General features: G+C 33.8%; 3 protein-coding genes across 7 annotated transcripts; 1 reads left to right on the forward strand and 2 right to left on the reverse strand.

Moving 5' to 3' along the window:
• Positions 1–407: 407 nt before the first annotated feature.
• Positions 408–6,302, reverse strand: Lrch (Leucine-rich-repeats and calponin homology domain protein). Of its 5 annotated transcripts, none has more exons than XM_065351689.1 (12): positions 5,942–6,301; positions 5,731–5,875; positions 5,426–5,658; positions 5,211–5,350; positions 4,929–5,135; positions 4,787–4,857; positions 4,589–4,702; positions 4,372–4,516; positions 4,087–4,302; positions 3,881–4,018; positions 3,715–3,792; positions 408–2,668 (listed from the first exon to the last, which is right to left on the reverse strand). In XM_065351689.1, exons 1-12 carry the CDS (start codon positions 6,066–6,068, stop codon positions 2,381–2,383), a joined length of 1,902 nt encoding a protein of 633 aa, XP_065207761.1. In that variant the 5' UTR covers positions 6,069–6,301; the 3' UTR covers positions 408–2,380. The 5 variants fall into 5 exon arrangements, with proteins under 5 accessions (XP_065207761.1, XP_065207760.1, XP_065207763.1 ...); XM_065351688.1 differs by having other exon boundaries at positions 4,589–4,708; XM_065351691.1 differs by having other exon boundaries at positions 408–1,116; positions 4,589–4,708; positions 5,942–6,299.
• Positions 6,303–6,500: 198 nt separating this feature from the next.
• Positions 6,501–9,862, forward strand: ncm (nucampholin). The gene is made up of 11 exons (XM_065351687.1): positions 6,501–6,884; positions 6,961–7,186; positions 7,262–7,484; positions 7,562–7,690; positions 7,769–7,957; positions 8,029–8,182; positions 8,257–8,424; positions 8,511–8,722; positions 8,796–9,076; positions 9,150–9,251; positions 9,330–9,862. The coding sequence occupies exons 1-11, from the start codon at positions 6,605–6,607 to the stop codon at positions 9,640–9,642; spliced, it is 2,277 nt and encodes a 758-aa protein (XP_065207759.1). The 5' UTR covers positions 6,501–6,604; the 3' UTR covers positions 9,643–9,862.
• Positions 9,863–9,985: 123 nt separating this feature from the next.
• On the reverse strand, positions 9,986–15,029 carry Rab3GAP1 (RAB3 GTPase activating protein subunit 1). The gene is made up of 16 exons (XM_065351684.1): positions 14,623–15,029; positions 14,215–14,551; positions 14,001–14,140; positions 13,711–13,927; positions 13,408–13,640; positions 13,158–13,330; positions 13,025–13,081; positions 12,803–12,960; positions 12,673–12,727; positions 12,511–12,601; positions 12,247–12,428; positions 12,035–12,172; positions 11,230–11,329; positions 10,830–11,164; positions 10,517–10,756; positions 9,986–10,448 (listed from the first exon to the last, which is right to left on the reverse strand). Exons 1-16 carry the CDS (start codon positions 14,825–14,827, stop codon positions 10,167–10,169), a joined length of 2,943 nt encoding a protein of 980 aa, XP_065207756.1. The 5' UTR covers positions 14,828–15,029; the 3' UTR covers positions 9,986–10,166.
• Between the last annotated feature and the right edge of the window lie 132 nt (positions 15,030–15,161).

The raw sequence follows: 15,161 nt of genomic DNA on the forward strand, positions 1-15,161 counted from the left end.
AGCCAAAATTTGATTTTCGAAAATTCACCAAAAATCGAAAAAGGCACTTCAACACTTCAAATTTTTGCCTGCTCTTTGTACTTTAGGATCGACGTTGGGGGATGCAATAAATCCTTATGTGGGCTCCCTGACTAACATAATATTTAATTTATACTTTGCCCTCATTTCTCAAACTTTTGGTCACTTTTTCTCAAATTTTTTGTCACTGTTTTGCGATTTTTCAGTCACTAAAGTCACTAAAAAAAAATTAAATAGTGGATTTCATTTCATGCCTGTTTTATCATCCATTCGGTAGGTACCTAACCTATACTCAGAAGAACTGAAAAAACAAACAAATTTCTCAAAACTCAATACACTCCTTTTCATCCAACAACACAAAATCAATTAATCCAATAAAAACAAAAAAGTCCATAAAAATGTTTTATTTCGGATACGTTTACATTAAAAACAAAAAATATGGGTAGGTACATAAATAAAAGTTATCACTATAATATAGTAATAGTCGTTGATTTTCATTCACATTACAAAGTAATCTTAATAATTAATACCCAGACTAAAAAAATTCACCTGAGGTGCGTGCAAAAAATATTTAAAAAAAATAATTATTGTAAATGCAAAACAGCTCAACGAAAAAATGTACATTTAAGTGGCAGTGAATTAATTTTGATAACGCGCGCTGTGAGGAATACTTGGAATTACTCTCAAAGAAAAATTACCACATTAAAGCACCGCCTTTGAACATTTTCACATAGGCTAACCTGGCATCGTGTATAATTTGATTTACGTAGTACAACAACAGCTAATGCATGATAAAAGCTTCGAATCTTGTAACACGAATATGTACCTTAAAAGCGAACCAACCTAAAGCTCGTGTCCGCCAATACGCTTATTCGGTATAATATTTCTATTCTACACACCATCTTATCAAAATTCATCACTTTCTCCAGCGGCATAATTTTCTTCTTACCTCGCGTTAAAAAATTTTTATATTTATACGGCAGCCGGTTCTTGCGAACCCGATTTTGTATTATGAAATCGAAGCAATTCAGCTACCGTAATAGCTACTTGTATTAATCCTTTTCCTTCTAATATGTCACCAGCGCAACAAACTAGAGTCTGAAAATTAAACAAAAATAAGCGTATACCATTAGATTAACCAGTGGATAGAGTGTTGGGAGTCGGTGCTTTACACGTCTATCGAACGCTTTTCTCTATTTCCCATTACTGACGAGTGGCGCGAATATAGGTAGGTATTTTGTATTTGTTGCTCAACTCTTTGTAGTTTCTTCGCGTTTTTTTTTCTCAACCTCGACACCTCGAAAAGTAAAACTGTACTATGTACAATGATAGTTAGTGAACATGAGCGGCGATTGTTACGGTTAAAAAGAAGAAAAAAAAGCCAAGATGACGCGAAACGCGATTTAAAATTCTAAAAATGCTCAACGCAGACAGCGTTCAACCTCTAACACACACACATACCTACGATCTTATACACAAACACACATACACATGTCTACGAAGAAAGGCACTATACATTATACCAAAATGCTCGTAAAAATCACAGCCCAAAAATCCTGTTGTTTAATTAGCACCAAAGAAAGCCAATTTATACAAAGTACGAAGAGCAATTAGCGGATTGAGAGTTAACGAGACGCTTTTCAGTCTCTTAAGATATCTACTTTGAATTTGAAAGTTGGAGAAATCAACCAAATAATAAATAAAAAATAAGGTAAGGAAAGAAAAACATTGCATGACAAATATTTCGTTCAGCGAAAGAAACCTTAGAAAAGAATAGCAAAAATGATGTTCTTAGAAAAAGAGTATCAAAGAAAATAGATTGAAAATAAAATTAAAAATACGCAATAAATATCGTCTTTTGGTATTCATGACTAGATTTTCTTTGAAATTCAACGGTCTCTTTCGTTAAGACTTTGCCAAAAATAAAAAAATTAACCAAAAAAAAAAAGTGAAAAATTAAAATCAATCCGCCGCTTGCTACGTATCATCGAGCCTATTTTTAAAAGAAAAAAAAATTACAATGAAATGAAAATTCGTTCAATGGTAACGGACTTATGAAAAAAATCAGGCGTCAAGGAACTTAAGCCTTAGTAGAAAAAAAAATAGGAAATTAATTTTAAAAAAGCTTACAACTTAACAAAATTATAGCGTAATTTTACTTGTATTTAAACATACAAAAAAAAAAGGTAGGAAGCATTCACAATATCACAACCCACGATCGGGTTAATGGTTTTTCGCTCTAAAAAAAATGCATCCAAATTATTATCATTGTGGTAAATTAGGTTACTTAAAAAATAAGCGTTTTTTTTTTGGCCACTCTATAGCCTTAGAAAATATCGTATATTTCCACGAGGAGCTTCGACTAGCTCGGTATCGGACAAATATATAATAGTAAATTAACAGAGACAAAAATCAACAAACATAACGCCGTTGAGAACTTTTCGAAAATGATACGCTGACGCGACAATACGACGACGCCCGAGGCGTTAATGTGATTTTGGTCGAACGATTCGACGTTAAGTAGTTTACGGTGCTGAGAATTTAAAGAAAGTTGATTCGACTTCTTTAATAATTTACAAACGATAACCGCTACAGTTGGAAGAATATTCTCTTTCATCTCGAGTATATCGTTCCGATTGCATAATAACTCCTGCAATCAATTTATTCACCGTTTTAGCTGCCATTATTACACCAAATGTTCAATTAATTACGGTACAAACGTGCAACGCAGCTACCACACACGCCAATTAAAGAGGAAAAAAAACTCAGTTTACACCACTCCCAACATTGTTATGGAAAATGTAAAATAGTATAAATGTTAAGGTTTTTATACGAATTTCACGTTTCGTAAATCGATACGTTGACTCGTGCTTTTTATAGTACATTCGAGTCGACCATACTTTCAGGAGAACCCGATTTAATTTTAAATCAGTTACAAAAGCGGTTAGTATACAACTAACACAATGGCGATTAAGCTATTATTAGTAAAACAATTAAACAAAACGATAAAAGCGCTACAATCTACACGTTTTTTTTGTTGTTGTTCACAGTTTATCATTAGCAGGCATTTGGTCAATGAACATGAACAGATGTAATGAAACAACACAAGCCTACGTTTTTACTTTCACTTTACTTCAAACGGATCTCTTCTTCGCTAAAGTTTATTTTTCTTCGTTGATATTTTTATTTTCAATCAGATAACGAGGTAAAAATCACTCGATCTCAAAACGACTTCACTTCAAACTTTCAACAAAATATTTTTTTAAAAATAATCGTAGTCTAGAGTAATTCGATAACTTCAGACTTTTCATAATCAAGAGACTATAGAGAGATACGCCAACGTTTTTACTCTTTTTCAAACAAAATAAAAATCTTCTTTTTTGAGCTCTCGAAAGTCTCAAGTTATTTCTCGTAGACTAAAAAATTCCGAGTAAAATTACTTGATTATTATCGACAACATTTATAAAGAATACAGATTACAGAAGAAAGTATAAGTATTTTTTCATAAACGAAAATACACGTAATAAGCCATCTACAATAATATAAAATTGTATATACGTAATGTGCATCGAAATGGAACAACTTTCATTCATTTTCAGGCACAAACGAGTGAAAATTCCTGGTATCTTTTCACAGAAACCTAAAGTTATTCCATTTCACGATAAATTTTACAGTGCAAACGATAAGTATACTTACGTCTTCAATACCAATTTTGCGACATGCTTCTAAAAAGTTATCAACATTTCTTCGACATCTGGCAGTCGTTAATTTGGGCTAAAAATATCATTTAAAAAAAAAACAACTAAATTATCGCATTCGCTATATTTACATAGTAATTCAAACAACGAATAATTCAACTTACAACAGTGGGTGATGGAACATGAATACTGGCCACCGAATGGGGCATGATATGATTAGCAAAATGGCATAGTACCACACCGTCGTTTAAAGCTGAAGATAAATCTTCAGGAAGGACGACTTTCAGACGAGATTCGATGGTCTGATGAAATGAAATAGGCGCCGATGAGATATGTACAAATGCGAATACCTACGCTATTTATCACTTACAATTCTCAACTGGCGGATTAATTCGGCTTCTTCTTTGGCTTTTTCATATTCTCTTCTCATGGTGAATTGCATTTTATCGAACGGTATATCGTTGAGATTCTTCGATTTTGTTCTCGTCAGACTTTTAACAACTAATTTTTCACACATGGATGGCGGTGGCTCTTTGATCGGTGATGATTTTACTTTCATGTCAGATGATTGTGTAATCTTTGGCTCCTGTAAAACGAATTGGTCTCAAAATTCGAGCTAACGTACGTGAGAATGAGATACAATAAGTTTACGAACTGTGACTGGAACTGAAACTGGAACAGGAATGGGGACTGATTCCTGTAAAATCGGCGACTTGGAATTTCCATTGCTTAATTCTCGTTGCGAACATTTATAAACGCTGTCGACTGTTCGTTGCTGCCTTAAAGACTCTTTGTATTCCCTGATTTTAAGATAATAAGTTGATTAGTTATTATTGGAAACAAAAATTAACAAAAAAATAAAGTCGAAATACCTGTAAGTTTGAAGATGACATTTTTCTCCAACTTGATTATCGAACATTTGATTTTTCATATTCATTTTATTCATCGACAATGTTTGCGAATCTAAAGATTTCGTTGATCCAGATCTGTAACTGAAAAAAAACCATTCAAATTATTACCATCAACACATTGTATTCAAGTTGCATTTTTTTTTTGTGAAGAATATTCACCTCGGATTTAAAGGCTTATCAATATCTAGATCTGATCCTCTTTTCTCCGGACTTTTCGTTCGGCTTAATTTCTGAAAATATTTCAAGTTAGTTTTTACAATCAACATTAGCGATAGTCTATATTAATGAAGGCATCGTTTACTTCATCTAAAGGTGAATACATTGGAATGGAAATATCACTGCTTAAAAATGGCCAGTCAATGCTACTCGAATCGTTAAATTGGTTTTTTGGTAAATCATATTTCTTTTTGTTTTTGGTTTCGCCTTGAAAACTGGATTTCTTATTTTCTTGCTTAGAGCATCTCAATTCTAACCACTTGAAAACATGAACCATTCCTCGAGCACAAACCTAAATAAAATCACATAATAATTTAAATTTCGCTGCAAGTTTACTAAAATTTCAAAAATTGACATCGTAACATACGACTGCGGGAGGTGCCATCAAAGGATTATCAGCAAGACGTAATATTTCCAAGGTAGACGACATGTTTTTCAGTTCAATAGGAAGACTTGCGATTCTGTTTCTACTCATGTCCAAGCGAGTGAGACGTAAATAAGTTAATTCTATACATAAAGAAACTCCGTATTAGTGTTACTCCATCTCATACAGAAAAATTGCAATAAATAAAAAGATATTACCTATTGGTATTTCTAGCAACATATTGCATCTAATATTCAACGATCTTAATAAAGTCAACACTCCAAGTTGCGCAGGTAAGCGACTGATTTGATTACAACTAACATCGAGTTCTGCCAAAGTCTTACAGTAGCCTAACTCCGAAGGTAAACTTTGTAGTTTGTTATTTGAAGCTAATAATATTTCTAATGGTAAATGAAATATTGAACTTGGTAAAACAGATAACTGGTTATGACTGCAAAAACAAACAAAATAAATTAGGGAAACGTCGCATATGAAATGATTCTATAATCTATCACCAGCTTACCTGATATCAAGATAGACTAGAGATTGTAAATAGGTTATGGAATCTGGAATTGATCTGAGAGTATTATGATATAAATTTAGATGTTCTAGGCACCAAAAACGAGTGATTTCCACTGGTAATTCGGAAAATCGATTTCGAGACAGATCTGAAATGATAAGTTTGATAAGAACAATCTGTTTCGCTACAGTATGATTATTTATTGCAACTTTACCTGCGAATACGGTATCGTGTAAGTCATATTTATCAGTGCTGGGGAATTCCTTCAGCTTACGCCCATTTAGTTTCAAATCTCCGCTCAAGTGAGCCTCCTCTAGGACTCGTTCAACAGACCGCGACATTGTATGAGAAGTTTTGAAAGCGATGCATTCGTGTTTGGAAATGAGAGTGAAATATTCTAACAATTACTTTGGTAGTTTGGTACGAATTTAAAAATAATTAACAAGCGAATGACTCAAGGTCCATGCATATTGTGAGTTTAAAAATAGATCGGAAGTTCGGATTCACGAACGGAAATAATCGAAACAAAAAATAAAAAAAACAAGCCATTTTTTATAAAACACGGAGGATGCTGAGGATGCTTGTTTTGTTTTGTTTCTAAAAAAATGGATGCATGTTGAAAAAATTTCACTTTACTTGACTAATCGGTTTCGGTTACGTTACTTCGAATTTCTTTATTATTCCGTATAACCGAATCCGGAACTTTTATGGAATGAAGACTGAACGCTAGCACAAAGCCAAAAAAATTTTCGTTCTGTTGCTGTTGTTGTTGTTGTTGTTGTCTGTACATCATGAAAATTTTGATTAGAAACTTGATGAAATTAATTTTTATTAGAAGTCTGAATTTTTAAAAATCATTCCTATTAAAGTTTTAAATATGGAGCGCGCAAAACACTCAAGAAGTCGAAGCCCAGACGTCGATGAAGACAAACAACATTTGAGTAAGAAACTAAAAGATTCACATTACTCTCGCGGAGATAGAGATAAAGAGCATCATAGAAAGGAATACAGAGACGATCGCAGAAGAGAAGATCGTAGAAAATATGACAGGGAGGATCGTAGAAGAGATGATACTCACAAAGATGTTTCCAGAGAAGATAGACGGAGAGACGATTATCGAAGTGATCGTCATAGGAGTGACTATAGACGCCGGGAAGGTACGTAATATTGCATTTTGACAATACGTACTTTACTTACGTCATTTCTATCTAGTACGTTGCTTTTGAATTTTAGATACTGGTCGTAGAAGAAGTAGAACACCTACAGACCAAAAATACCCTGATTCAAAAAAAGAAATCAATAAAGAGAATGAAAATGTATCTGAAAATAAAGCAGAACCTGATAAAACCGATGAAAGGAAAATCGCCAAGAAGGATGACATCAACTTGAGAACAGGAGGAGCTTACATACCTCCGGCCAAGCTGAGAATGATGGCTCAAAATATCACCGATAAATCTAGGTAGGTACTTTTTTTTTACATCACAGTATTTTCACTCGATACTATGTTTTCATTTTTGAAATGATATTTTTACAGCGCTGCATATCAACGTATTGCGTGGGAAGCCCTGAAAAAATCGATTCACGGTTTAATTAACAAAGTCAACGTTGCAAATATAGGTATTATTGTTAGAAGTTTACTCAAAGAAAATATCGTACGAGGAAAAGGTTTACTGTGCCGTTCTCTACTCCAAGCTCAAGCTGCATCCATCAAGTTCACCAACGTGTATGCTGCGTTAATCGCGGTTGTTAATTCGAAGGTTTGTAACGATTAAGTTTCAGATAATGCCTCGTCATTATGATTTATTTTAATTTCATATCTCTTTTTATATTGCAGTTTCCCAACATAGGCGAATTATTGATACAAAGATGTGTGAATCAATTTAAAAATAGTTATAGAAGGAATGATAAAGCATCTTGTCTTGCTGCTGCGACGTTTATTGCTCACCTTGTAAATCAAAGAATGGTAAGTTAATTTTATCGAACCTTTAACTGTATTTATTCGATTTTTTTTTTAAATCGTGCATTTGTATTTCTTAAACAGCTACACGAAATAGCAGCTCTACAAATCTTGCAATTTCTACTCTTTCGTCCAACTAATGATTCTGTGGAAATCGCCATCGCATTTTTGAAGGAATGTGGTGAAAAATTAGGTGAAGTTTCGCCCAAAGGTCTATTTTCTGTGTTCGATTCTCTTCGTAAACTATTACAAGAAGGAGATCTTGATAAGCGAGTATGTGATCCAAATACTTACAAAGATTAATTACTATTTCGAAGCAGAAAACTTATTAAATTCAATTTCAGGTTCAATATATGATAGAAGTGATGTATCAAGTCAGGAAAGACAAATTCAAAGATTATCCAGCCCTAATGGAAGAACTTGATCTTATTGACGAAGAAGAACAAATTATGCATATGGTTTCAATTGACGATAAATTCGATAATCAAGATATTCTGAGTAAATATAAACGCATACTTTTTTTAATATCATTATTGTATTACATTTACTTGAATATTTTTATTTCATTGCAGATGTATTTAGACATGATCCCGATTACGAAGAAAACGAGAATAAATACAAACAGTTATGTAAAGAAATTCTAGGAGATGACGAAAGTGACGACGACGATGAAGATGGTGATAGCGAAGGATCAGATGATTCCGAAGAAGCAGACGACGATGATCCAGACTCTGAAAAAAGTAATAATTGAGCATCTGTTGTATGTTTCGTTGTGTTTTTTTACTTGTATCTGAATTAACTCAGTAATTTTATGTTTGTATTACAGATTTAATTCGAGACGAAACAGAAACTAATTTAGTTGCATTCCGGCGAACGGTGTATTTAACTATCAATAGTTCATTGGATTTCGAAGAATGTGCACACAAGTTACTTAAAATGCAGATGAAACCTGGACAAGAAGTAGAATTGTGTCACATGTTTTTAGATTGTTGCACGCAGCAACGTACGTACGAAAAATTTTTCGGTCTATTAGCGCAGGTAAAGTGTTTCTTGCATTCCTCTCTCGATATAAACTTTTCCCTGTCTTAACATTACCATTTTTGTTTTTCAGAGGTTTTGTCAAATTAACAGAATTTACATTGAACCGCTTAAACAAATATTCGTCGATAGCTACCACACTATTCATAGATTAGACACGAACAGACTACGCAACGTAGCGAAATTTTTCGCTCATTTATTATACTCCGATGCGATACCGTGGACAGTTCTAGCCGTAATTCGACTAAGCGAAGACGATACTACTCCTTCAGGAAGAGTATTCATTAAAATATTATTCCAAGAACTGTGCGAATATATGGGATTGGCTAAATTACGTGGCCGTCTTTCAGAACCGTATGTATTTTGAGCTTGTTTTTAGCGTGTATTTGAAATATTATTGCTAATATAATGAATATTCAACTTGCAGGGAAATGCAGGAAGCTGTCGAAGGATTATTCCCCAAAGATAATCCGAAGAATACCAGATTTTCCATTAATTTTTTCACTTTGATCGGGTTAGGAGGCCTGACGTAAGTGATTCCTATACATACGCCGCTAGATGTTTCGAGTGTCTGAAATTAATCCTTTTTTTTTTTTCTGTTCTGTAGCGATGATTTGAGAGAATGGTTAAAGAACGGTGCTGTAGAAAATGCTCCTCCTGTGATGGAAGCTATCCAAGAAGCGGTACAAAAAGCAAAGAAAACTAAAAAGCCTGCGTCTCCTGAAGAAAAATCAAAGAAAAAGCCAGTTTCTAAAGAAAAGTCGAAGAAGAAAAAGAAACCAACATCCTCGAAAGAAAAACAACATAAATCAAGGAGAAGACGGTCACCCTCAACTTCCTCCTCTTCTTCATCCTCCAGTTCTTCGTCGTCGTCATCTTCTTCGAGTTCTTCATCGTCGTCCGATTCGTCTTCATCGTAGGGACGTATCCTGATATCGTTTTTTGGTGAACGTAAATTGATCATCGAATGTACATATTTAACGCATAATTTGCGTTTTTATGGCTCCGAATTGTGTGTAATATAAATGTATATAAGCTGAAATGTAAGACTTGAGTGATTAATGAATTTTGTTAGTTCATTTTTAAATATATATTTTTTTATCGTAATTGAAGAGACGAATAAAAGTTGATGTTCACTCATTTTTCTTTAGTTTGTTCGAATCGTTTCGACTTGAACACGGAGAATGAAAATGTTTCTTTAATTTTAACTCATACATTTGAATATCGTACCAATGAGACAATGAGAGCAATTATTTCACAAAATTTACTAAAATCATAGCACTTTATTTGGAAGTTGACCATCAATTAACATCAAGTAATTAACAATTATATATGGTCGATTCAAGCAATACATTCTATGTTCTCGTAATTACTAGCAAAGTAATGTAAAATCTATTGAAAAAAATTTAAACAAATTATTGGGTAATGAACGGTAGTAGGTAACTTAAACGAAGACTGAGTCTCGAATGATATTGGTAGCTAGAAATATTTCTTCAGAGCAAACATGAGCTGTCAAATTGTGCTGACCGAGACGAGACGATACATGCGGCAATGATGAAGAGCCATACAATACAAATTCTTTTTGAAACGGTGACGCTGTGATTGCGTTATGACGAGCTTCACTTCCACGATGATGAGCGATTGCTTGACTGATTGAAGATGCGGTGTGGTGAAGAGCTTCGTTGGTGCTGGAGATGAAACTGCTTTCGCCCCGTTTGTGTTTTTCCTAAAGAAAAAAAAAACACATTGTTTTTATGTAGAAAATATATTTTTTTGAAAAATTTGCAAACGTACTATTGCACTGGCATGTTGCGCAGTTTTGTACTCCGTTTCCTTGGCGAATAAATAAATGAGTCGACGACCAAGTTTGGAATCTGGTCCATTAGGGACAATAATTTCGTTTTGGTTGAGTACATGCTCTATTAATATTTTTCTTTCTTCTTCTTCAAAAGATTCTTCTGGGAAAAGTTTGAATTGCAAAGAGTTGTATCGCATAACGATCTTTTCAATGTCACTGATTTCATCGGCAACAACCTAAACAAGAAATGGTACTGTAAATGTATGAAAAATACCTCCAGAAAATATTAATATTTTTTTGAAAAGTAACCTTATATTGCGTTAAATCGATATTATTCCTCGTTGTGCTGACGGTTTTCTGCACCAATGAGACGATTCGTTCGTCTAACGATGACGAATAGCGTCTCATCATGTTGACAGTTTCATCGTTCACAACAACGTATAAACCAGCGTGAGTAAGAGTAGGTATGAGTAAAGAAAACACGTCTGATAAATTTTTACGAGATTCGAAAAAGTGTAAAACTTTTTCAGATTCTTTGGTGTCGTCAAAAAGGCATTTTTGTCTGGTAGCCGGCACTGGTATACTATTATCCCACACTTCTTTCCACATATTACCCGGCAATAACATTCGATTGCTTAATTTACCTGAAAAAAGAAAGCTTGAAATACGGTTCTGTTTAGCTAATGAATGTCTAATCCATAAACATTACCTTTCTTTTGACCGTATTTATCCGATTCATTACTTTCGATCCAATCCCTAGGGGAATACCAGCGTATAAAATCTTCCAATATGGCTCCAGGGTTAGCAGCCTGTAAAATATTATACAATCATTACGCATCATCAATTGAATCGGTCAGTGCAGAAAGGTAACAAGTCACATTTTTGAAAAAAATTTTTTTTGCGGAAATGGGGGTTTCAAAGTATGGCGGATCGACTGGTGATGTCAGATTTCCGCAAAACTGCCGGGAAAGTGGTATTTGGGCGCAGAAAAAGGGCGGATCCGCATTTATGACTTTTTTGTAAAATTTTTTAAATTCCTTGAAAAATAACTAACATTTTTGAGAAGACCATTTTTTGAAATTTAAGTTAATCTCTGAACTGAAAAATGATGAAAAAATTAACAACTTCGACAAAAAGTCTTAGAACTCAAGGGGTTTTTGGTCAATTTAAACGGGATAGCAGTCTAAATGATGTACTTAGATGTAGAATCAAGCCCCATTCGTGCCCGAGAAATTTCGAAAGAAATTTTGTCAATTCAGTGCAGAAAGGGTCTAAGTCCCATTTGTTTAGGCAGCAACAGCACTGGCGCACGTGAATATTTTTTTTTGGAAACTGCGCTAAAAGTTGTGTCTTGGGGTCCTCTTTCAATGACCTTAAGCATGTTTACTGAAATTTTTTGATTTTTGAATGAATCAGTTTTTTGTTATTCCTGAAAAACGCAAAAATGGACTTATGCCCTTTCTGCACTGACCGATTCAATTTACACGAACGAAAAAGGTAAATCATCAAGGTACCTTAAAAGATTCCATGTCGGAATAGAGAGAAGCACACATCATTCGGGCTCGCAACTTGGATCCGTGCGAATCGGAGCCTAATTTCATTAAAACAACGGCATCATCTTCCAACTGATCCTCAGTTTTTGGTGTCATTTCCTGCAGACCAAAAAACAAAAAATACTGAGCACGAGAGATTCTTCGGTTGAAGTGTTTGCGGACAAATTATGTACCTGCGTAATAGGAATATACATATAATCCCCGGTTTCGATCAATCTGAGGTTATTGAACTTTCGAAGTCGTCCCTCTGGTTGATTCCATAATGATATTTTAGGTCTCGGGATATTATCACCGTCTTCTCTCGATTCTTTGGATTCGGTCTGACAATCGAAAAATTCTTCGTCCTCGGATTCGACTAAAAATATGTAGATTTCTTATTAGACTGATTCAAATACTTTTCTCAAAATTACATAATTGAAGAAGATATGAATTTTTACATTTAGTAGGTAAATTTTGACCATCTGAATCGTCAGAAGTGGCGTTGATGTTTTCCCTTTTGATTCGTTTCTGAATACAACAATTCAACATCTGAAAAAAGCAAACAAGAATAATTCGACGGACTAATATAAAATATTTCGTGCTTTGTTTTTAATACGTACTTGTAATTTTTGATTTAATAAACTTGTCTTATGATTTGGAACACCTTTTTGTACACTGAAATAAATAAATAAATAAATGATAAAATTGTGTATTAAATGAATTTCCATGTTTTCCTCCAATAAATCATACCCGGGTATCTTCAAACTCTTATCCCATCGGAAGCGCAATTCTTGAGTGAATTCATACCAAAATTGGGCAGCAGCATATTCTCCATACAAATGAACGATTACACACATTATTACGCTTAATCGCCAAGGAAGTTCATCAAATAAACAAGTTTTCATTCCCTGTACAGAAATCCAAGTCAGATCTTCATTCGAAAAATAAATTTATTCAATTTTTTGCGCTTACTTTCAAAGATGCGTCCACTTTCGCATCTTCTGAGGCATTTTTCACGTACGGGTGGGTCTGAAAAAATAAAATAAATTATTATTTCACCATTTCACTCATCCGCATACTGCGTTATTACAGATGAAAAAATTACATTGTCAGCATCTGCATCCGGGAATAAATAATACAGCATTGAAACCAAAATATCTTCAGGTAAAAATTTCTTGGATCGTTTGGTTTCATTATTACCACCGCTACTGTTACTGGTATTTCCTCCGCTGATTATTTTAGATAGCGAGAGACTTGCAGGAACATTCACATCAACAGCTAACAAATTATTTCAAATGTAGTGAATGAATAAATTACACAGAACATCCTATTAAATTAACATTTTCGCTACTTACGACTGAAATTTTTCCTCTTCAATAAATCAGAAATTAGATCATTAAGAATGGTGCAAGATTTACATATTTGTAAAAATTGACCCATTTGTTGTCCTAATAAATGCTTGGTGTCTTTGGAGTGTATTTTTAACGACCAGTTTGGAGCTGTTGACGGGATAAAATCGGTATGATTTTCGTTATCGCTGATCATATTTTCGTAAACTCTAGGCCATGCGACGTGTAAATGTATATCGCTAAAATAATGGAAATCGTGAAATATCAACGCATTATCAATGAAAAAAAAAAACTTATAATTCAACTTACTTGATAGGTTCGCAAACTGCTCCAAAGGATAAAGAAAAAGAGATCTGTTCGACTTCTTGTTCCTCATTCTCTTCCGGATTAATAATTGTAGGCTTGGGAATTATTGGCCATGCCAAATAAGTAAAGTCTGAGATCGAATAGGAAAATTTAACAGATGCCCAGACAGAATCATCCAACGATACGTGGGAAGTTTTAGCTTTAAATAAATCTATTAAGCCTGTAGGAAAAAAACACACAACACATTAATATAAAACTGGAAATTCAACACGTAACAATATTGACGTACTCACCAGAAAAATATTGCAACTTGGAAGGTACTTTGGCTAAATGAACCATTTGATAATCACTTCGAAATCCATCTTCGTTCACTGACACTCCCAAAAAACAATTTTGCCAAATATGATAAACTTGCAAAAATATTGGCACATAGCTGCGAAATAATTAATCTCAATTAAATTCCTATACATTCTCATATCGCTATCGATCAGTGGTCGATATACTAACCAACGAGTATTATACGCAGCAATACAAAAAGAGCTCATCAACAACTTAACAGCAGTTTCAGAAGCGAATACATTCGATGAATCGGTATAAGGAGTGAGTAAAACGAAATCATTCAGGTCGTAAATACGAACCAATTTGGTTAATTTCTCATTAAAACCAAATTTCGAAACATTTTTCGATAAACAATTCACATCCAAAGGTAGGTATTCCTTAATGGACTTGGTGTTTTTAATTTTCTCATCATTGGCGTTTTCCGTGTCTTCTTTTCTGTCATTACTCTTCAGTTGATTCAACTGATTCGACTGTTTGTGATAGAAGGAGATCTCGTATTCTTTTCCTGTAAAATAAAAATCCATCAAAATCTGTTCAACCAAAGTAATCTTATTTTTTCTGAAAGCTGAGTTTTACCTTCAAAATCAACCTTTTCATTTTTCTTGTACCAGGTATCCAAATTGAATGAGAATGTTTCACAGTTTTCAAAAGCACTATCTTCTGGTACTTGACATAGATTCCAGGTGAAAAATATCTCTTCCAAACGAGCAGTGAAATTTTCCCAAGAAGTAGCTGTAGTAAAATCTACCTCACAGAACTCATCATCCATTTGCATAGACATGATTTAGTTTAAAAGCGACACGGTACAGAAATAATTATCACATTCAAAGCTTTCATTGCTCAATGAACTAATAACTTCGGCAACGAAATAATAGAACTTTTCCTATAAATTAAAAATCAATTGAAATTGAAACGCAATCACAAATTGTCAAAGTTTGTCAGGTAGATGAACGTGTTTGTTATTTTCATTTTGTTGTTCTATTTTATCAATAAAACAGGGTTGACTTTCATCGATTGGTTCGGTAAAAAAAATAAATTACTTTGTTTTAATTTAGTTATTTTCAATTGTTTCCATCAGCGGGTGGTTTAATTAAAGAAAAATTGAGAAAAATATG

The sequence above is a fragment of the Planococcus citri genome, chromosome 2 (assembly GCF_950023065.1).
Source record: "Planococcus citri chromosome 2, ihPlaCitr1.1, whole genome shotgun sequence".
NCBI classification, from domain to species: Eukaryota; Metazoa; Arthropoda; class Insecta; order Hemiptera; family Pseudococcidae; genus Planococcus; species Planococcus citri.

Bases quoted from the DNA above. Each gene is read 5' to 3' on its own strand.
- Lrch (XM_065351688.1), bottom strand. From the start codon at position 6,068: ATGTCGCGGTCTGTTGAACGAGTCCTAGAGGAGGCTCACTTGAGCGGA. The intron at 5,136-5,210 runs GTATGTTACGAT...GATTTTATTTAG, and splicing joins TGATGGCACCTCCCGCAGTC to GTTTGTGCTCGAGGAATGGT. The intron at 4,858-4,928 runs GTAAACGATGCC...AAATATTTTCAG, and splicing joins TGTATTCACCTTTAGATGAA to AAATTAAGCCGAACGAAAAG.
- ncm (XM_065351687.1), top strand. From the start codon at position 6,605: ATGGAGCGCGCAAAACACTCAAGAAGTCGAAGCCCAGACGTCGATGAA. The intron at 9,077-9,149 runs GTATGTATTTTG...TTCAACTTGCAG, and splicing joins CGTGGCCGTCTTTCAGAACC to GGAAATGCAGGAAGCTGTCG. The intron at 9,252-9,329 runs GTAAGTGATTCC...TCTGTTCTGTAG, and splicing joins ATCGGGTTAGGAGGCCTGAC to CGATGATTTGAGAGAATGGT.
- Rab3GAP1 (XM_065351684.1), bottom strand. From the start codon at position 14,827: ATGTCTATGCAAATGGATGATGAGTTCTGTGAGGTAGATTTTACTACA. The intron at 14,552-14,622 runs GTAAAACTCAGC...TTTATTTTACAG, and splicing joins TGAAAAGGTTGATTTTGAAG to GAAAAGAATACGAGATCTCC. The intron at 10,449-10,516 runs GTACGTTTGCAA...TTTTTTCTTTAG, and splicing joins CGCAACATGCCAGTGCAATA to GAAAAACACAAACGGGGCGA.